The sequence below is a fragment of the Macrobrachium rosenbergii genome, chromosome 2 (assembly GCF_040412425.1).
Source record: "Macrobrachium rosenbergii isolate ZJJX-2024 chromosome 2, ASM4041242v1, whole genome shotgun sequence".
Classification (NCBI taxonomy): Eukaryota; Metazoa; Arthropoda; class Malacostraca; order Decapoda; family Palaemonidae; genus Macrobrachium; species Macrobrachium rosenbergii.
Genome location: NC_089742.1, coordinates 94,252,574 through 94,276,859, shown reverse-complemented (window position 1 = coordinate 94,276,859; position 24,286 = coordinate 94,252,574). Strand labels below are relative to the sequence as shown.

General features: G+C 32.6%; 1 protein-coding gene across 1 annotated transcript in view; it reads left to right on the top strand.

Annotated features, from left to right (window-relative positions):
* The window catches only part of LOC136843715 (uncharacterized), a 780,729-nt gene that overhangs the window by 670,124 nt on the left and 86,319 nt on the right, over window positions 1–24,286 (top strand). Inside the window, 1 exon segment of the mRNA XM_067112312.1 lies at window positions 12,812–12,993. Within this exon segment, the coding sequence (XP_066968413.1) occupies window positions 12,812–12,993 (182 nt within the window).

The window sequence follows — 24,286 nt, the reverse complement described above, 5'->3', positions numbered from 1 at the left end:
CTCTCTCTCTCTCTCTCTCTCTCTCTCTCTCTCTCTCTCTCTTAATGAAATATGAATTACTGTATCATAAACTTTCTATGTACAGGATTAAAAATAATTTCATTAATACATTCGTTTCTTTTAGCAACTAAAAAATGATTTTCCTAATTCTTTTGGTAGTAGGCTAATCAGCTGATTGTGAGAAGTACATACTACAAATGTTGGGACGGTCGTTTTTTTTTTTATACATATTACGATGATAACAGATCAATATAATAACAGAGTATAAATAGATTCTGTAAGTGAAGGAACATTTTGTTGATATTTTGCTGTGTTTACATTAACCCTTAAGGGACAGGATAATTATATATAGGCTAATGCACATCCCCAGACTGGGCAGACTTCATGGTTGGCCAATTTAAGGATAAAGTATATCTTAGTTTTACCAGACCACTGAGCTGATTAACAGCTCTCCTAGAGAGGGCTGGCCCGAAGGATTAGACTTATTTTACGTGGCTAAGAACCAGTTGGTTACTTAGCAACGGGACCTACAGCTTATTGTGGAATCCGAACCACATTATAGCGAGAAATGAATTTCTATCACCAGAAATAAATTCCTCTAACTCTTCATCAGCCTGCTGGGGAAATTTAAGGATAAAAAAGCTCATCAATGGAAAGAGGAAAATATGCAAATGCACATGGTGTAAGAAAAATAATTCTAAAAAACTTTTCCTACCCTCCACGAGAAGTTGAAAGTGACTATTTACAACCCTGTGTTGGGCCTCTTTTACAAAACACTCTTAAATTCTACCAAGTTATACATGTTTTTCTAATAATTTATTTTATTTTATTTTGTAAAATTATAATTACAACTCACACAATATCATAACAGATAAGAACTAAAATCAGTAACAAATTCTGAGCATATTTGTTGTAAAATATTTACATAAATTTACTGAAATTGGGAAATGCAGTAACTTTTTTTGGATTTATGTTTTTTCTAACATTTCTTTGCAACATTACAACTATAACTGACATCATATCATAAAAGATAAGAACTAAAACCAACAGCAATCCCTGGGTATATTTATGAGCAAATAAATGAAAATATGTCATGGCAGAGAGAGAGGAGCAAGACATTCCCCCTCTAAGTCAAGAACAATACTGAAGTTCCCAAGACGACCACATCGAGCTGAGCTGAATTCTTTAGTTGCCACAATTCATTTATGGGCCATTGAAGCATTGGAAACTCTATCCTGCTCAATACAGACAAATCGTATAGCACATAACATCAATCCTCCTCAGGGGATCCGTCCACCACCCAAAACCTATTTTAGATCCTCTATTGAGGGGATCCACCCGTTAGGGGTTAATATCAATATCTGAAAGTTATTAAATCATTGTAACATGTACATACACCACAGAATATTTTATCACTGTTGATTGCATTTATAATTTGGTATTTTTTTCAGTGCATATTTAAGTAAAGTATTTAACTCTACTTGTGAATTCCCAATGTCTCCCCTATCTGAAAAAAGAAAACAGGACTGCTTCAATACTGTGTGAGAGAAAATGGCTCTGCCTGAATACAGGGGTAACCTAGTTATGTAGTTTTCACACATTGCTGCAAGCCATATATTTTTAAGGGTAATGTTGTAAGGTGACTTTGAAATTATATTAAAGGATTTTGGGATGATAGTTTAAGGTATATTTGGTGTTTGAACTATTAAAATAGCCAGTTATAAGCATTTTTAGGTGGGGGTGGTCTTTGCCAAAAATAGGCAGTTAATGCATTTTTAGAGGGGATTTTCACACTTAATGCGGGTGGTTGTGGTTCCTAATCCCTCGATTACAGGGGCATACTGTATATATATATATATATATATATATATATATATATATATATATATATATATATATATATATATATATATATATATATATATATACATACATATACATATACATATACATACATATATATATATATATAAATTTTATAGTAAATTTTTAGAAGAGGAACCAGCCCAAAATGATAATATGTTTTCTAGGTGATTTTGATGTGTTTTTGCATCACCTTCATTTTCCTCGGAAATTAACGGTTTTAGACTTTACTAGCACCTACAGTTTCCCAGGCCCACTCGACCGACCAGCGAAACGGAAGGAAGAACACAAAACCAATATGTCGTCCTGTTTATGTGTGCTGTCAGTAAGGCCATAACGGCACAGCGCCTTATCCGCATATTTAAAGATTCTTGGCAAGCACGACATTTTCTGGCATAATGTTGCACTATATTACAGTATGTTCTTCCGCCGATTTCGGTCGGCATATATAAAGTATAATGAAGGTTATTTTCATAAAACACATCATAGAAACATATATATTTATAAAATAATATTTATATATATATATATTTTATATATATATATATATATATATATATATATATATATATATATATATATATATATATATATATATTTATATATATTATAAATTTTATATATATATATATATATATATATATATATATATATATATATATATATATATATATATATTTATATATATATATATATATATATATATATATATATATATATATATATATATATATATATATATATATATAAATATATTGCTATAATATATCCTAGGATGCTTACTTGATTCTGGGCTGCAACGGATGAGTGCAGAGAGTTCTTTACATTATCAAGAAATCTACTGTATTTATTAAACATCTGACTCAATATTAGGGCAACTTCGTAGACAAACAAAACAAGGGAAATAATGTGGCCTACGGCAATCTTCATGTAACGGAAGATTACGTAAGCTCAAGGGTTCTCTTAGTTAATTATATTTACATAATAAACACAGATCAGAAGAATGACGAATTACTGGGCAGGTAATAATAGGGGCCTGCTAAATGAATGAATCCTTCATAGGAGAAATATTTTATGTAGATGATGTCTTCATAACAGGGAACATCACAGAGGGGTAGAAGGGGGGATGGCATACGGCCACTGCACATGGGATAGAGCTGAGTGGTTCCACAGCCTAAGCCTACCTGCAATATACGTGAGACGGTTACTTGCAAGAATGATGAGACGCTAAACCGGAACAGTACTGAGGGACTGTACAAATGGTGCCAAATAACTCAGTTCAACACTAAATGCATAATTACATTAATACTTGATAATTCCAGCACAAATTACTGAAGGTGATTTCACAATGGATATAGAAAATAAATCAGGCAGGGAAATAACAGGAATCGTGACTGACTAAAAAACCTTATTCTGGTACATTACCTTCGTCAAGATGACAATGTCCTCGTTTAATAGGGAACTGATGCTGGAGGAGGGAATTAGGGGATGCCACTACAAAGTATACTGGTTCGAAGCTCGGGGTTGAACATGTGGAGGGTTCAAGGGGCAGGCAACAGTAAGGACATCAAACATACACAAGTCTCTTAAAATACAAATAAAGTCACAAACGACCAAGTCCACAATAGGTGCAATGGCCGCAACAGAGTGTACAGAGATGGAATCAAGGAGGATAAAGAAAAACTGAGAATAAAACCTTAATATTTAATACAAAATTTTAGAAAGAAATGACCACTGAGCCTCTTACAAAATACATTAAATAAACACAAAAATCAACCACACACTGAAAACATCGAATAACAAACACACTTACACCAAATTAAGATAGACTATGCAATTACACTTTAAAGAGAGGGCCCTGAAAGTAATAGAATGTCGAAAAGACAGAATAGCCTAACTTATTACACACTAAACATTTATAAAAAAAATAAACTGCTTCCCTTAAGTGAGCTCTAAACGGTGGAAGTGGCCACCACAGCCTTCAAATCACGGGTCGAGGAGAATAATCTATAATCCTAAGACCTTACCAAACGTAAGAGAGGTCCCCTTGGCAAATAACTGGGCCAAGGGCGCAGACTGAAGACAGAATCACTTTTATGTCGCAAGACGATCAACGGACACGGCCGTCCGACAGGTAATCACACCTTACCAGTTGGCAGAGAGGTCCCCTTGGCAAATAACTGGGCCAAGGGCACAGACTGGAGAACAATCAATCTCTCGAAGGAGGACAGCAGCAGCAACTGAAGACAGGCAGATCTCGAAATCCAGTGATAATCCAAAATAAGGCAAGCCCTCACAATGTTAATGGTCCAGAAAACTACTGACCCAGACCTGGCGAGACAGCGCAGAATACAGCTCCAGCCAACACCACACGTGAAAATAAAACAAGCTCATTGTAATTAAAACTATACAACAAGTCAGAAATGTCGGGGAGGAGGAAACAGGGTCATTACATTCCAAAAAAAAATAATTACTGCCAAAGTGACTTATTCAAAACAAATTAATTTATGTTAAATTAAACACATACTGACATTATTCATACATAATTTTTACTTGAATTCTAATTTATTTTTTTTATTGGAGTTCTGAGCACTTCTCTTTCGCGACTGCTGTTATATCGTCTATTAATTACCTCGGGGATTATGCCTGGGCATCCAGATAGATGGCACAAAAGGTCATCTTCATCACGTTTTCTATACTGAGCACATGGCATCCAGTCAGACCTCATGGAGACTTTACCAGGGCCTGGGAGGTGCGGCACCAACTTTCTCTCTTTTTTGGCTCCTCCCTTGCCCGTTGTCTGACACTGTCGAGAAAGGCATCTTCAAAGGTCACCCGGAAGCAAGGGCTTAGGCAGTCATTCTGAACAGAGAGAAGGGTTAAAGTGCTTAACCATTTGGGAATGAAGGAGAGAGTTTATGAATGGGTGAGTGGAAACCCACAGTTCTAGAAATTAAAACAACTGAAATGAATTTTATTTCTTTCTTTGTTCTGTTGTGGATGTAAAAATGGGTGAGGTTGCTTGGAAGGAAGTTCCATTCATCGCAATTTACATATATATATATATATATATATATATATATATATATATATATATATATATATATATATATATATATATATATATATATATATATATATATATATATATATATATATATATATATATATATAAATGTATGCATATATATATATATATATATATATATATATATATATATATATATATATATATATATATATATATATATATATATATATATATATATAAATGTATATATATATATATATATATATATATATATATATATATATATATATATATATATATATATATATATATATATATATATATATATATATATATATATATATATATATATATATGCTACCAGAATATACCTTAGATACTTACTTGATTCTTGGAGGCAACAGATAATCGCAGGAGTCCTTTACATTGTCAAGAAATCTGTTGTATTTCATTAAAACCTCTGACTAAGGCAACTCCGTAGACAAATAAATCAAGGGAAAATCTTTGGCTTAGGGCATTCTTCATGTGAGGGAAGATTACGTAAACTCAAGGGTTCTCTTAATTAATTATATTTTACATAATAAACACAGATCAGAAGAATGAAGAATCACGGGGCAGGCAATAACAGGTCCTGGTAAATGAGTGAGTTCTATTCAGGAGAAAGATTCTAAACTGATGATGTCTTCATAACAGGAGCATTGCAGAGGGGTAGATTAAGGGGTAGCATAAGGCCACTGCACATGAGGATAGAGGTGAGTGGTTCCACAGCCAAGGCCTATCTGCAATGTATGTGAGACGGTTACTTGCAAGAGGGGGGCATACACAGATGGTGCCAAATAACTCAGTTCAACACTAAATTCATAATTATGTTAACACTTGATGCTCCAGTACAAAATACTGAAGGTGATTGTACAATGGAAATAGAAAATAAAACCAGACAGAGAAATAACAGGAGCGTGATTGACTAAGGAACCTTATTCCTGATACATTACCTTCGACAAGTTCAATAGGGTGCCAACGCTGGAGGAGGGAATTAAGGGGATGCCACGACAAAAGTATATTGGTTCGAACCTCGGGGTCAAACATGTGGAGGGTACAAGGGACAGGCAAAGGTAAGGACATCTGTCCTTGGTTGAGTTCTGAGCGGTTCTCTCTCTCGACTACTGTTGCACCATCTATTTCTAACCTCAGGGGCGGTTATGCCTGGGCATCCAGATAGATGGCGCAAAAGTCATACTTCACCTCGTTTTCTATAGAGAACACGTAGCATCCAGTCAGACCTTGTGGAGAGGTTACCATGGCCCGGGTGGTGCTGCTCCAACTTTCTCTTTTTTGGCTACTCTCTTGCCATCAAGGAAGGCATCTTCGAAAGTCACCGGGAAACAAGGCCTTAGGCAGTCATTTTGAACAGAGAGAAGGATTAAAGGCTTAATCAGTTTGGGAATGGAGGAGAGAATTAACGAAGGGGCGAATAAAAACCCACAGTTCTAGTAATTAAACCAACTGAAATGAATTGTATTTCTTTCTCTGTTATGTTACGGATGTAAAAACAGGTGAGGTTGCTTGGAAAGAAGTTTCCTTCGTCGCAATATGTATGCATGTATGTTTGTATATATATAGAGATGTCATGATAGCTATAAAAATGGATGTATGACAGAGAGAAAGTTGGTTTTCTGTGTATGATAAATTTGTATTCTCTCGTGTCTCTAATTATTAAAATGCCAAGAAAAGGAATTTTGTTGTCTGTTTCCCATGCAACTTTAAATTTGATGCTAGGCACTAATGCATTTAATTTTGAAAGAAATTAATTGAAATTGCCCCACTTATTATCCAAAAATGTTAAGATGTCATCTACATATCTCATCCATAGCATGTCTTTATGTTTTATTGCATTTATTATCAGTTTCAAAATATTCCATGTATAGATTGGCTAAAACAGGACTTAAAGGGCTGCCCATGCTGCACCCGAATTTTTGTTTATAGAATGACTCCCTGAATGAAAAGATGTTATTTGATACACATAATTCAACTAACTTTATTATTTTATCTAGGGCTAGTGGGAAATGATCTGAATAGGGGGCTAATTTTTCCCTCAAAAACTGTAGAACGTCCTGTACTGGTATTTTTGTGAATAGGGAATCTACATCTAAACTTAAAAGTTTTATGTTGTGAAGTGGTATATGTGCTTCTTTGAATTTGTGACAGAAATCTTCAGAATTTTTAATGGGACTGGGAGAAAATGTGCCTAAGAAAGGGGAAAGGAGGCCGGCTAACCACTTAGAAATTTTATAATTGAAAGCACCTGCAAATGAGATGATATGTCTGAATGGAAGATTATCTTTATGAGTTTTGGGAAGGCCATAAAAATAAGGTAGTTTTGTGTTTATGACTTTAAATTTCTCCAGCGGTTCAATGCTCTTTTTGTCTTTGCCAAATAATCTTACTTTTCTGAAAATTTCTCTGGGGACGTTTCGGAGGGGATTTTTCGTTAATTTGTCATGAGTGATAGTGTCACTAAAGAGTTGGTCGATTTTGTCGAGGTAAAAGTCTTTGTCCATGATCACGATTTTGCCGTCTTTGTCGGATCTACTTACTACAACATCTAATTTTTGTAGCGACCGGATGGCTTTCATAAATCTGCAGGGGACAGGCTATTTCTTATTAAGGTCAGCTGTTGCATTTAGTAAGATGCCTTTTAAACAAATCTCTTCTTGGCTGTAATTTTTATCAGATATGAATTTGTCAAAAACAACAATGAAATATAGGTTATTTTTCCAGTCTGGTATGAGGCCAAAGGACAAACCAAGTATTGGTTAATGGTGAGGGGGAGCGTGTTTGATAAATTTTGAAACTATCTTGTTGCTCAAGGTTGTTCCAAGCGCTATTATTTATTAAGTTATTTAACTTATGGGAAAGTCTATTGGAATGAGTCGTGCTATAATACAATGAATCTTTCAAAAGGCGCCTGGGATTCAGATATTATAAATAAAATCTTCCTCCAACCAGCGATTAAGAAGATTAAAAAGAAATTGTGGACTGGAGTGATGTAACGGCTGACCTATGGACCTTCTGGTATAAATTACCGCTTTTCTGTAACTTTTTCTCATTCACTATTTGCCTGAGGAGAGAAACAGTTTGGTCTCTGAAATATAGCCTTTACTTTCCACATTTTGGCATTTTTATGGGCTCCTTATATTCGATGGAGTTCTGTTTTAACTGAAAATATTTCACAGTCATATAGATATATATATATATATATATATATATATATATATATATATATATATATATATATATATATATATATATATATATATATATATATATATATATGCATATATATATATATATCTATATATATATATATATATATATATATATATATATATATATATATATATATATACATACATATATATATACATATATGTATATATATATATATATATATATATATATATATATATATATATTTAAAGGACACATATATACATTTATAATGCTTTAAGATGTTATCGTGGAAGGTTCGGATCATGGGTATCGATGCGTAGATTGCTGATGCATATTTGGTTCCTTCAGCTCTTTGCGTGATCATATAGATCAGGTGATATATGTATATTCGTGAGTGCGTATATCTATTATGCCAAAATCTGCCCTAAAAGTGAGTTTGATCAAAATTAATGTGATAGAACTACATATCATAACATAGGCTTTGAAAATCGGCATAAGGTAGTCTCAAATCTCTGTTTTTTTATACATTGATTGTGATTTTTATGACTTTCTAATCATTATGAACTATAACTGGTGTGGGAAATTTAATATATATTCATACCTCTTTTATATTATTATTTTGTTATATTACGTTTGCCATATATATATATATTTTACACTTTCCATTATTGTATTGTATTATCATTTTTGGAGTTTTCTATCATATAATTCAAGATGTACCTGGTTATGATAAACAGAGGACTAATTTCAAAATTCTCTTTATGTAGACTTTTTTTTTTTTTGACGTTTAGTTGAAAAGATTTGTGTATTTCGTATTAGCCATACCTTTAGTCACTTCAATTTAGATTATCTGACTGAACTCTTTATTATGCATTTTAATCTTTGCTTTGTTTTATTAATTATTTTTGTAGGAAAGATTGTGTTTCTTTAAATAGTACTTTAATTGCTTTGTGAGAATGAGAGTAACAGTGATCCCTTCAGGCTGAAACTTATCAATCAATCATCACGCCACGTACACTTCAAAACAAGTGTTGAAAAATCAAACACACACACACACACACACACACATAAGTCTATCAGAATATGTATGAGGTATCAAAAAATTAAACTAGAAATAATCTAATCTCAAAATTCAAAAATATACCTCACTTCTGCATACAACTCCATCAAAAAACTCTAACAGTGATCCATCCAATCACTGGTCAAACTAATTCACTTTAGCAGAAATTAAACTAGAAACTAAAAAGAACAAAAAACTCAACTGTTTATCACTTTAGCAAAACTAAAAGAACAAAACATTTTATCACTTTGCCTTATGCACACAAATCAATCCTATTCACTGATGATCAATAAATGAAACACTGTTTTTCTAAAAATGTTAAATACAAAAATTTATTTTCAAATTCAAAGTTTATAATTAGAATTCACAATTAATTAGAATTCACAATCTGAAAAATTTATTATTACTTGAAAATAACACAACACTCAATTAATTCTTGAATTAAATTATGAAACAAAACTAATTCACAAAAACTTTATCAAGAATTTAAATTAATCAAGCAAAATTTAAACTATCAAGAATTACTCATGATTTGAAAAAAAATTTCTTAATAAATGAAATCAAATATGCAATGTTAAATTATACCAAGAAATATTTAAAATGCTATGTAAATAAATGTTACATCACAAACATAAAAAATGTGAAAATATAAAGAGATTGTAAATAGAAAAACACACAAAAATACACATAAGATTTATCAATAATGATTTCACTTGGTAAAAATTTCCTAACTTATCATACCATGGTATTAATAAGTAAAATTCACGTTACCTTACACAAACTTGTGAAAACCTCTGTAAATCACTTGCTGCAGCTGCGTTACCACAAAACACACTTTTTACCAGGCGCCGTTACAAACTAAATAACTTTGCTAAATTCAGATCTCAAAAGTTAATGTTAATCTCTTTCCACAAAACACTACGTTAAAAGGAATCTCTTTCTAAGAACGAGAGAGAGAGAGGGAACCAAATCGACTGGTCTCAGAAATCAGAATGAAACAAATTTTAGAATTCCAGTAACACGTAAAACAATTACATGATGTCATTAAAGCATTTTGGGTGCGAGATACAAAAGTTCTAGAAGCAGGAAAGTGACGTCATTAAAGCATTTTGGGTGCGAGATACAATGGAGAAGCTTCTAGAAGAAAGTTACATCATCCCAGCAAACGTTTTGAATGCAATCTTACAAAACATGACGTAATTGATCAAGACACGTATTCTTTCTCTCCAAGTGGCGTACGTGACTCGACCAACGCATGTAACAACGTGAAATCACTCGTCTCGAGCCCGTATGGGATGAATCGGCGTTTGTTTTCGCAACCTGTCATCACTAACCCAAAACAAAGCGCTCCCTCTTATCTCAACTGATGACAATTGAAATGAAACAAGCCCTTCCTGGACACACACACACACGTGTTCAAATACTACGCTTTTATCAAGAAAGATTCTAAACTACGTTACTATTAAAATTGTATTAACAATTCTAAATTACGCTATCAAGTTATTTAATCATTAGTTTTTTTGAGATCTGATGCCAAACTAAATATGACACTTCAATAATCATTATCATTACACATAAACATGGAAAAAGAAGTAAATATGTCAAAATTATAGGAGGATATATATATATATATATATATATATACATATATATATAATATATATATATATATATATATATATATATATATATATATATATATATTATATATATATATATATATATATATATATATATATATATATATATATATATATATATATATATATATATATATATATATATATATATATATATATATATATATATATATATATATATATATATATATATATTTATATATATATAATATATATATATATATATATATATATATATATATATATATATATATATCATTTATTCATTTGTGTTCATTTGATATAAATGAACGTTGATCACGTTTCATTTCTATGCTGAGTTGTCATCATCATATTATGAAATAAAACAAGTTGTAATTATAGAAATGACTGTGTTTATGATTTTTAATGTACTGTCAACGACTCATAAGTTTACATACTCGCCAATTTACTTTTCCCCTTTGCATTGTCTCTTATTTTATGCCATTTCTTTGTTATTTGGAAAAATATCATCTATAATGTTATACTTTTAAAACTGTGCAACATACTGTACCGGATGTTTCGAAATTAGAGCTCCCCCCCTCCACAGAACAAATGGAAAGTTATGAAGTTTTCTGCTATAGCCTGTCTCCAAGTACATTATTTTAAGTTTCTATTAAGCTATTTTTCATTTTACATTTCTTATATTTTCAGACTGAGTGACGGAGTTAGATACAGCCATGGGTAACAACTCGGAGGAAATCAGATGGATTGACCGAATCCGGGCTATAACCTTCAGAGAGGCCAGGGATGCTGGCGCATCCTTCATTTCACGTTCCTGGATAGCTAAATACATTAAAAGAAATGAATCCTTTGTTAAAAGAAACTGGAACAAAAATCCATATGACTGTCATCGCGAAAAGAGTGAGAATCTTAGAAGGCCTGAAGTCCTTTCTCGGGAGTCAAAAGACATCATAGCTGGGGCAGTGGGGAGACCAAGAAAGTCTTTAGGTAAATTGGCACTTAAACTAGAAACAAAAAGGAGAAAGAAGAGAAGTTATAGTGCTGTATATTGTGAGTTGAAAAAATCTGGTATCAAGCCATTTTATGCTATCAACAAGCCCAACATCACTCAGCAACAGAGAGAAGACCATGCATGGTTTTGTGGTTCATTTCTTTAAGATTGGGATGAAGCTGACTTTCTCCATGTTGCTGCATCAGATGAATTTTTCATTTACACAGTCAGGAAGCCAAATCATAAAAATGACATCATCTGGGCTGCAAAGTTGGATGATATCAGCGATGATGTGCGCTATCGCCAAGTTGTGAAATTTCCTGAATGTTTGGGAATTTTCCTCTGTTTCACAGCCAAATGGTTAATGTGGATCATCAAAGAAAAAGGACAGTAATGGAACGGCGAATACTTCAGGAAACTGTGCTTACTGGTGGAGTATTTCCTTTCCTCAAAGATCCTGAATATGTGTTATCTGTTGAAGAAGTCACATTTTTGCATGATAAGGCGCCATGTTTCAAGGCTCTTCAGACACAGGAGCTGCTTCGAAACAGTGGTATCGATTTCTTCTCGTCAAGTGAATTTCCAGGTAGCTCCCCTGACCTTAATGTGTGTGAAAACATTGGTAGTATCTTAAATGATCATGTTGAAGCGTGCACAGTGAACTATGATGGTATACCAAGCCTCGACGACCTGTAAAGAGAGGTGACCAAAGTGCTCAGGGAAATGAAGTTTGAGTCTCAGCTTTTATGCGATTTGCTGAAATCATACCCCTCAAGAATGCAGGCTGTGGTACAGGCAGATGGAGGCCACACAAAATATTAAATACTCAGAGAGAAACTTAAATAAATACTTGTTCTGAATTACTTTTGTTTTTGTCCATATCAATTTTAGTTTATGCTGTAGAGGGGGGGAGGCTCTAATTTCGAAACACCCTGTATATGCCACAGTTCTTGAATTCTTAAGAAATCCTTAGGAAAGGGGCCACATGATCATTAGTTTCGTTGTCTTTATAGGTGATGCCTCGTACATATGTGGGCCCTTGTAGCGTCACTTGTGGACAAGGTATAAGGCCAATCAATGTGGAATGCGTTGACGTCACAACAGAGGAAGTGGTAGACGACGGTTCCTGTCAGGGTTTCATCGACACGGAGATTGATATGGAGCCCTGTTTCATGCCCCCTTGTTCTGCAGCTAGGTACTCAACATTTACTTTTCAGTGTTAAAACCTACTTTGTTTGATCCTTCTGGCAGTTTGTTTATGGGGAAAACATCATGCAGAAGACATAATATATAAATATATATGTATATATATATATATATATATATATATATATATATATATATATATATATATATATATATATATATACTATATATATATATATATATGTGTATGTGTATATATATATATATATATATATATATATATATATATATATATATATATATATATATATATATATATATATATATCTAACATATATTTTCTAAATGGTATGAAAAAGAATCTGTACAAATATGTATTGTTGTTATTAGACACTGGCACTGCTGAGTACAGATTTAGTTTATCAAGATGTATTCAAACTGAAATTAAAAGCACAAGAAATAATCTAGGAGCGGCAATATTGACGGAATGAAAGACATAATTGGGACAATATATTTATTACCAATGAAACTGTTGATTGTCGAAGCAGCAGTAAACTGTGAAATAACAACAAGATAACAACAACAACAGCTGTGGTGATAACAATAAGAATAATACAAAGAGGAGCATACCGTGGACCCTTATTCTTGAATTAATTGTTAGAATACTTGAGAGAATTTATCGTCTTTCGTCTTCTTTAAAGACAGGTGTTAACTTGAAAATATCCTGGAAAAATTAGATTAAAGATACAAAAAGCATATTATAATTATTTTATATGAAAGAGATCTTACAAACAAAAACGCATTACTAATTGTAAAACTACTGGAAACATTTGAAGATTTGTGTAGAATACAAAGCGGCCTTACTTAAACTCGATATAAACCTTGACGGCCCTTTTGAATGAACGTGAAACACTTGACTGCTCCAGTTCCAATAAAATCTCCTGACACTTGACTCCATTATAATAAAATCCCTTAACACTTGGTTTTGTTACCATTGAAATCTTTGCACTTTGTTCCAGTGGCTTTAAAATCCTTTTCCGCTTGTCTCATTATTTTTTATTATCTTTACAATTCATTGATATTTGCTTTCTATATTTTTTAAACTTTCCTTTCTCTTGGCTCTAGTATCATCGAATCTCGTTAGAACTTGGTTTTAATACCTTTAAATTTCTTGAAAGCTGGTCTCAGTAATTTAAGTCCCACTGTAGAATTTAAGAAAATAGTCAGAATATACTTATATGTATCAGCCAACATAAATCTGGCCTTTTGATTGAAATAATAAGCATGTTGGAAGATACTCAGGGAACTTCATAGTAAGCAAGATTTCCCAATATTATCATGCGTTATATCTACCAGTGACTTGTTTGACTGCCACAGGGAAAACTATTCTTTCAAAGCAGAATAAAAAATAAAGCTTAGGTCTTATATTTAATACCTTCTCTCTAGCAATGGGATAAGTGTGGCAAAAATCCACATCATTCGGGATACAAAACAAGAGTACTTTTCAGATTTTCAAAACTGAAGTTGATAATACAGGTCTTGTAGTCAAGTTTCTACAAACTCCTCACGTTGTTCAAGAGCTCACTTTAACCTGGCCGTCTTCAGAATTAGTCAGTTGCCATCAAGAGAGAGAGAGAGAAGTTTATGAGAGGACATTAGTCAACATCATGCACTATCTTTACCTGAAGTGGTGTATCTTGAAGAAAAAGAAGTTATACAATATATATATATATATATATATATATATATATATATATATATATATATATATATATATATATATATATATATATATATATATATATATATATATTATATGTTATTATCTCCCCTTTTTATGTTCTTTGTTATATGTTTGTATAGATTTTAGTCTTTCTCTTCTTACCTTGGTTTCTTTCGAGGTGTCCTTCAGATCGCTTCGCAGATGATGTGCTATCTTTGTATATTTATTATTTTTAAGTATTGATATCTCTCAGAAAGGCGTATAGAGACGAGATCAATAATTTCTTCACTTTAATTAGTACTTAGTATTATAAAGATCAGTACAAAATTAACAAGTTACAATGATAGAAAACGAATCACTCTTGACTCAGTCTATATGGGGAACACTGAAGCGAGGGGAGACATACTCTCCCTTGAAGGACACAGTTCTGAACTCTTCTCTCCTCGTAGGTCTCTAAGTCGTCGAACCCCAAAGAAAAACTTGCTATCTGCAATCTCCACCTCCTTCTAGCCTTATTGGAAGGATTAATCAGCAAGGCCTCCCCTTCAAGTAGCTGATTGGAAGGACTGTAGTGGGTGTGATTCAAATCTCTCCTTAGAGGACTTGATAGGAGGTGATCTTAGGAGGGTGTGTGAAAGACCCCTCCCAAACATAATTGATTGGAGGTTGAAGAAGTACATCACTTGAGCCAACCCCCAAATTCCTGGAACTTCCACGAAAATGCCTTCCTGAGAAGGCGGGGCTATAGAACCAACTGCTGTAAGCATTTAGATTGTGCTGACTCATTTTTTGGTTAGCTTCAATCGTGAGGCCATTAGTTCTCACTTTTACGACTGTTTTTATGGCTTCAACACGATATACTGCAATGGTTCATGTAAACATCCCATGTATTGATAACACGACACAACAGCATTTGGGCGTTATCACTGTGTTCTTTGCCTCTCTCTTTATTCTTATTTCTCTCTCCTTCTCTCTCCTAACTTTTCTCTTTCTATCTCTCTCTCTCTCTCTCTCTTTTCTATCTAATTTCCCTATCTATTCTACACCACAACATCACTCGGTCACGCTACCTCACACTGCCCTCAGTGTGACAAAAAGAATATATTTCAATGGATGATTGCAAAATCACAAATAAAATAAAGTATTTATATGATTGCCCATCAAGTAAAAAAAAAATATTTAAATTGCACAAACTGTGTCAATGCACTAATGCAAAAAATCAATTAAGAATATATGGTAGAAAATTCACATATATTATATCATGAATCAAAAGAGATATATATATATATATATATATATATATATATATATATATATATATATATATATATATATATATATATATATATATATATATATATATATATATATATAATGAATTATTATACTGTAAAAATAGGTAATTGTTTTAACATAATGTAAATAATAATACATAAAGAATTCAGTAGTAAATTATGTCTATAAGATCATTTTACTCTTCATTGGCCCTTTTTATTTCTGTTATAATCTTCTCAATATTTGAAATTACCACACGTTTGACCAAAATTGCAAACACTATTATTACAATAATGATTATGACCAAATTGAACAGAGACAAAATTGGTGAAACATTTTCTTTGTAATAGAAAAATTCATCTACTAAACCCAACTCTTTTATTTGTTTTAACTCTAACTGAGACAGTTTAAATTCTTTAACTTCACTAGAGTAGTTCATGTATGGGTTATTTTTATGGATTGTGATTTCTGTGAAGACATGAGGTTCATAATATAATTTATTAGGAATAACTAACTTGCAAGTCTTATCAAAAGCATGGACATTATTGAAATTAATTTCAGTACTTATATTATGGCAATTAATAGTTGCTGTTACTGAACTCAGTGAAAACACAAAAACTGACTGTTCTACTAGGATGGAAACAAAATCATGTTTGGATAATTGTGTACACAGTACTGTCTCTTGATTTTTTTTTCAATTATTTCTTGAACACAAGGATAGGCATTAGTAGTTTCATACAGGTTGTCAAGGTTGCAAATATACTCTTTATCTTTCAAAAGTATACAATCTCTTAATTGAGCATCAGTAATAAATGACATCATTAGTCCATGTTCTTCTAATGCAAAATTGATGTGGTTGACATTTGAGATAATTACGTTTTCCTTTATCAACATGGGAAAAGGATGTATGGACATCAGTACATCTGCCTCTTTTTTATTAAAAGGTAAAATTAGAAGGATCTTATTTTTAACTACCTTGGTGGTTATCAAATTATAATAGACCATTATATCCTTTACCATATGGGTATAATGTCCTTCTACCAAAAAATCACTAATTATGCCCTCTAATTCTCTTGGGTTTATTAATGTTGGACTTAATATTCCTTTATAGGCTAACAAAATGGCATTTAACAGATCTTTATGGTCTTGCAATACAATTCTAACATTGTTCATAAATGTACTTAAATGTTGTTCATCTTGATTAATAAATTCCTTTATTTTTTTCAATTCCTCACTGTTTAAGTTTTGAGAGCTTATAATCTTATTTAACACAATGCCCCTTGTTGCTGCCCATTTCTCCAGTTTGTCTATACAGGCACTTTCTTTTTCTACATTAGAGTCCGTCGCGACCCAAATAATTGATTAAGTGCTGTTCCTATAAAAGGTAAGAGGGATCGTTTGGATCTTGTATTTAACACACTTCCTATGTCATTATCTAGTTTTTCCAACAATGGTAAAACACTGTTATTTTCACTTTTCCTAATTAATGATTTTAATTCCCTTTGGACATCTTTCAATGTCATTTCATTGATAAGCACTGATGTAATGTCAATACTCACTATGCCCAAGTCCTTTATTAATTTCACAGATCCCTTTTTAGTGCACCCTTCCGGATCACCACCTCAGATGACACATAAAGCAGTGTTATGATAACCAAGAAGAACCCATGTTTGTATCTGTAAGAATAAGTCATCAGATATTCTGTATACATGAGGTATTTTAATGCCTACACATTGTTTATATCTAACAGTTCAACACTTTACATAAATTTTCTTTTTCTTAAGTTGTATTTGTTATTTATTGGTTCCTGTTTATCTTCTTTCAGTAATTCAATTATTCTCTTATTTGACCAAGAGCCTGTTTTTATTACCTTTACATGATTGGTATGAACAATTCTTTCTTTTAGGTCAATCTCACTTATGATCTTTAGCTTATTTAACTTCAACACTTCTAATACTCTATAAGGACCATTAAACTTTGAAGATACTTTTATATTAGGACCTTCTGGAATATGATTCTGAACAATACCTGAGCACCTACTACAATTTTTGGTTTAGCTGTATTTTTGTCATAGTACTTTGCTTGGACACTCTGAGCTTCCTTAAGTCTAGTCCTCGTCTGTTTGATCGTTTCATACGTACATCTAGTTTTCCAGGCAATATAGTCATCGTAGTTATAAGTATGTCGGGGTGGTGTGGCATCATCTAGTAACGTATTTGGTAGTCTCTTCTCGTATCCGTATAACAAGTAGTGTGGTGATTCTCCTACTGTCTCATTTACAGTATTGTTTATAGTAAACTGTACGTCTTCCAAAGCTAAATCCCAGTCTTCTGTATTAGGTTTAACTAGAGTTTTCAGGATATCCTTTATCTTACGATTCGTTCTTTCTACTGCTCCATTTGAACTTGGTTTATATGCTGTGATTTGACATTTATTTATCTCATAAAATTCACATAATTTTCTTAAAAGTTCACTAGTAAATTCTGCTGCGTTATCAGAAAGAAGAACTTGTGGACATGAATGTCCTCGTAATAATTCTAGATTTAAGAGCTTTTGCTATTGCTACTGTAATTGCATCTCTATTTCTCACTGGTACAATCTCTACATATCTTGTTAGATAGTCTAAAAGACTAATATTTGTTTATTTCCTCTAATAGTGGTAGGAAATGGCCTAAAAGTCCATAGATACGACTTGAAATGGATTCAACTTTATTTTTCAAGAGGAGCTTTTGGATTTACGTTACCTTTATTTCGATTACAAACTACACAATTTTGTACAAAGTTCTTGGCATCCTCACTACAATGGGGCCAAAAATAGTTTCTGGTTAGGATTCTAGTTGTCTTTTTGATTCCAGGATGTCCTACTAACTTGTATGAGTGTGTTAGTTCTAAAACTTCTCTGATTAGTGTTTTTGGGATGTATAGTCGAGAATAACCATTCTTCTCTGTTGGTCTTTTATACAGTAATCCATTGATTAAAACAAAATCAGGTTTTAAAGATTCATCTGTCATTAGTTGTCCTATTATATGCCTGATTTCTGTATCCATTCCTTGTTGTATTTGTACTCTTTCCAAATCTAAATCTACCACCTGACAGCTAAAACAAAAAGTATTAGTGGTAATACATTTCTCTGTTTCTTCTTGGGCTCTGGATAATGCATCTGCTAGTGTATTAAATTTTCCTGGGATATATCTGAATTCTGGTGCAAATTCTAGCACACTAATGAACCATCTATTGAACTTCATGTTATTTGTAAAAGTTCTCTTCTTAAACAAATCACAAACTGGTTTGTGATCAGTAAGTACATTGACTTTATGTCCTAAAATTATGTGTCTAAATTTCCTTAGACCCCAGTATAATGCTAAACATTCTCTTTCTATTGTGCTATAATTTCTCTCTGCAGCATTCAAAACTCCACTGGGATAATATACTGCTCTCATTCTTGTTTTGTAAAAGTCTTTGGAGAAATCTGGGTAGACTAGTACGGGATTTCTGGTCATTTTACTCTTTAGTGTTTGGAAAGCTGTCTCTTGTTCTTTATTCCATTTATATTTGACATTTCTTTGTTAATTCTGTTAATGGTTTGACTATTGTAGCAAAGCCCTTAATGAAAGGTCTATAGTAGCCCACCATTCCTAGGAATCTTCTCAATGCTTTCAAATTGGTAGGAGCTGGATATTCAACTATTGCCTTTATCTTGCCTGCTTGCATTCATGACCATCTTCACTAATTACATGTCCTAAATATTCCAAAGATTTCATTAACAATTGACATTTCTTTAATTTGATTTTTTAATCCTGCTCTTCTTAATCTTTCCAAGACTATTTCTAATGTTTTGAGGTGACTTTCTAAATCTTTGCTAAAAATGATAACATCATCTAAGTAAACTGCAACATTTTCTATGTCCCCTAATATTTGAAGCATTAATCTAACAAACGTTAAAGGAGCCGAAGTGAGTCCAAATGGCATGACTTCAAATTGCAAGTGTTCCTTGTGTGTGCTGAAGGCTGTGAACGGTTTCGACTCTTCGTCTAAAGGTACCTGCCAGTATCCACTAAGTAAATCTAAAGATGAAAATATCCTTGCACCTCCTAATTGAGCTAACATATCTTGAATCACTGGCATTGGCATTCTATCGGGGATGGTGTTGGAATTTAACTTTCTATAATCTATCACAAGTCTCCAATTTCCATCCTTCTTTGGAACAAGTAGTAATGGAGAATTATATGGAGATTTAGAAGGAATGACTACCCCATCTTTCTTCATTTCTTCTATCAAATTATCAACTATGGGTCTTTGGCTTATTGGTAATCTGTAATTAGGAATAAAGAATGGTTTTGTTCCATCATCTAATACAATTTTATGTCTTAGGACATTTGTTCTACCTAATTTATCTCCTTCTATTGCTATTACATCTCTGTATTTTTCTAATACTTGAATTAATCTATCTTTGTTTTCTGGAAAATCTGTTTTATTCACTTCTTTGCTTAATTCAGATGTTTGACCAGTTACAGAGAAAAATGCTTCTTCTTCTAATGTTAGTAATGGATTGTTAATAGGTATTCCTTTACAAAAGATAATGCCTGCATATAGTGTTAGTTTGTTATCTGAGTAGTTCTGGACATAAACTTCACAAGTATCACCCTTCATGTGGACTAAAGAATTATCCATTCTGACAAATTCTGGTAACTCTTCATTTAGTAAAAGAACATCTTTAACTCCTATCTCTTCTTTTCCCCTTAGATGTATTTTTGTTAAACACTTTGGATGCAAAATTACCTGTCTGTTTAGTATAAATTGTACTTTATTATCATCAGCAGTACTTACACAACATACTTCCTCATCTTTTGTTTCTGCAAAGTAACAATGTTCTGCATCTATACTAGTTTCTTCAGTTACTGCTATTATATCATTTATATCTACTTTATTTATTTTGTTTAACAACAGTACCTCATTTACTAATTTCCCTTCATTATCACAACTGATTACTACATTGCTATAATGTTCTGTATTTATCTCTGCATAATTATCATCATAAATGTCTTGTTCCTCGTCATATTCAGAACATTGGGGATCACCTTTATTTATTTCTGGGTCACTTCTTTTGTTGGAAAGTATTAATTCTGGATGTGCACATCTTAAATTTCTAGTCTGTAATTGTGGAAATTCCTCCTTTCCATTACCATTCAATTTAATTTGATTGTTCTCTTGATGATAAGTTATTTTCTGTATGTCTTTCTCGCTTGTTGAAGTCGTCTCAGACAAATTGATCAGATTTGGGTGAAACTTTTCTTCTTCAAGCGTAAAGCATACGCTCTTTTTAATTATCTTGTGTAAGGTTAATTCTTCCTTCTCGGCAATTCAGTATAATTCCACATTTCTTCATTAATTTATATGAGAACAACACCTGTGCGGGAAAGAACCTGTCTTCTAGAACTATAAAACTTTCAACAGTTTTATGTGACGAAAGGTCTATTTCTAAGTTCACATTTCCTAAACTTTTAATCTGTTTACCCGCTACTCCTTTTATTATTTTGCTTTGACCCTGAATTAGCGTTTCTTTAACGCCTAAGTAATTTGTTAATGTGTGTTTATCAATTATGCTTACAGTACTACCTGAATCCATAAGGACAGTACATAATTTATTCTGTATTGGAATTTTAATGATAGGTAAATCCTTTCTGATTATTTCTTCTTCATCCATGGAAAATACAACTTCTTTACTCTGCAATATGGATAGTGTGGATGAACCTTCACTTCTCCTTTTTGCTAATTCTTCTACTCTTAATTTATCTTCTTGAAGGGACTTTCTTGTGGTATTCTGTGTAGGGATAAATTGTCATTGATTTGAAGACTTATTTGATGTTGAGCGGTTACTACTTAATTCAACTATTTCTTTATTTCCTTCTTGTGTTTTAAACCAGCAATTCTTTGTTAAATGTCCTACTTTCTTACAAACCGTGCAGATTCTAGGTTTTCTACACTCATTTGTAAAATGATTTGTATACCCACAGTTTTCACAAGCTGTCTTTGGTCTCGCCCCTTGAGCGGAATAGTTCACTTGGGTTGAAGTGTTTGTGTTTGAGTTTTGACCATATCTATAAGGTTTGTGTGGTCCACTCTTTGTTAGATTGTTTCTTCCCCTTTGATCTGGATTCCATTTTCTTTTAGTATTTTGGGCATATTTTCCTTGGAAGGTATTTGGTCTATTTCCTACTTGTCTGGAATTATCATAGAATTTATTATTCATTTTAAAATTAGGATTATTATTTCTGACTTTCCTTTCATTTTGTGCTTCTGTTGTTCCCACGAATTCCTTGGATAGATTTATCTCTTTCCTTTGGATTTCTTCTCTCATTGTCTTCAATGTTTGAAGGCTTGTTTTTCTGGGATCAAGTTTTATTTTTCTGAAAGCTGTCTTTTCTTCTTCTCCAAGAATATTATATATGGTTCCAAATGACAAGTAATTTAATACATGTCGTAGGTCAACTAAGTTATGGGCACTAGCCCCAAACTGGTCCTTGTCTCCTATAGTAATACCTGTCTTCATTAAGTCTTCGGTTATTTTCTCTATTGCATTCTCTACGCTTGTGTACAAATTGGCAATTGTTTTATATTGTGGGTTAAGAAATCTAGTTAGGTTATATAAACCGTCAGTCTGATTTACTGGTTCCCAGAGTGATAAACAAATTACTTTAAATTCTACATAGTTATTAAGTTTGCTAAAACTTGTGGAATTCAAAGTTTTATGTGCGTCTCCATGTTCTGAGCTGACGAGCAACAAGGCTTCATTTATTTTAGCTCTTTCATCTGTTATTCCCCCTGTAATTATACGACTATCTGCATCTGCTAGCCAATGATTTACAGTATAGGATTCGAGTCTGCTTTTGTCAGGATTGGAATCATCCACCTGTCCACAGAAGCGTGTGGCGGTTGTTATGACGACCGCCTGGTTCATGTTATAAATTTGTAAGGTGCGATTATTATTAGTATTATTAGTATTGTTACTATTATTATTATTGTTAGTAGTATTAGAATGATTAACACTATTTTGGTTCTGGTTATTTGTGTTATTATTGTTAGTATTTCCTTGCACTACAGCGGAGTGGGAATTTAGTCTTGAAATTCGACTTATTCTAATTGTCGACGGTCTTAAATCGTAATGTGAATGTCTAACAGTGTTCAGTAATTCTTCAAACACTCGTTGCATGTCCACACACAAAAAAAAATTATTCACTCAGAGTACATCAATCATAAAAAATTTTTGTTATATTGTACCAAAATTAAAACAATTTGTCAAATTGTCACACAAAAAAAATTAAATTCTCTATTGAGTTCAAGTGCACAATTAAAACCTTTTTCAATACACAAAATAAATTTTTATATGAAATTGGGCATCATATCATCAAAATTCATCATAATAAGTACACAAAATTATATATATAACTTCTCAATTAATCATCACCAACCGAGTGAAAAAAAAATAACTAATTCCCTATCTAAATTATTTACTAAATAATTAATTATCATAGAGAGAGTAATGCTGGTATTTATGCAAAAGAAATTTTATTCACTAGAGAGTGTTTTCTTAATTTTCAATCTTATAGCAAGATGCAAAAAAAATATATATATATCTTCACTTATTTATTAAGAGAGAGAGCAGACAAATTCATTTATCGCAAACTTACTGGGTGGTGTATAGATTTTAGTCTTTCTCTTCTTACCTTGGTTTCTTTCGAGGTGTCCTTCAGATCGCTTCACGGATGATGTTCTATCTTTGTATATTTATTATTTTTAAGCATTGATATCTCTCAGAAAGGCGTATAGAGACGAGATTGATAATTTCTTCACTTTAATTAGTACTTAGTATTATAAAGATCAGTACAAAATTAACAAGTTACAATGATAGAAAACGAATCACTCTTGACTCAGTCTATATGGGGAACACTGAAGCGAGGAGACATACTCTCCTTGAAGGACACAGTTCTGAACTCTTCTCTCCTCGTAGGTCTCTAAGTCGTCGAACCCCAAAGAAAAACTTGCTATCTGCAATCTCCACCTCCTTCTAGCCTTATTGGAAGGATTAATCAGCAAGGCCTCCCCTTCAAGTAGCTGACTGGAAGGACTGTAGTGGGTGTGATTCAAATCTCTCCTTAGATGCTTGATAGGAGGTGATCTTAGGAGGGTGTGTGAAAGACCCCTCCCAAACATAATTGATTGGAGGTTGAAGAAGTACATAACTTGAGCCAACCCCCAAATTCCTGGAACTTCCACGAAAACGCCTTCCTGAGAAGGCGGGCTATACAACCAGCTGCTGTAAGCATTTAGATTGTGCTGACTCAT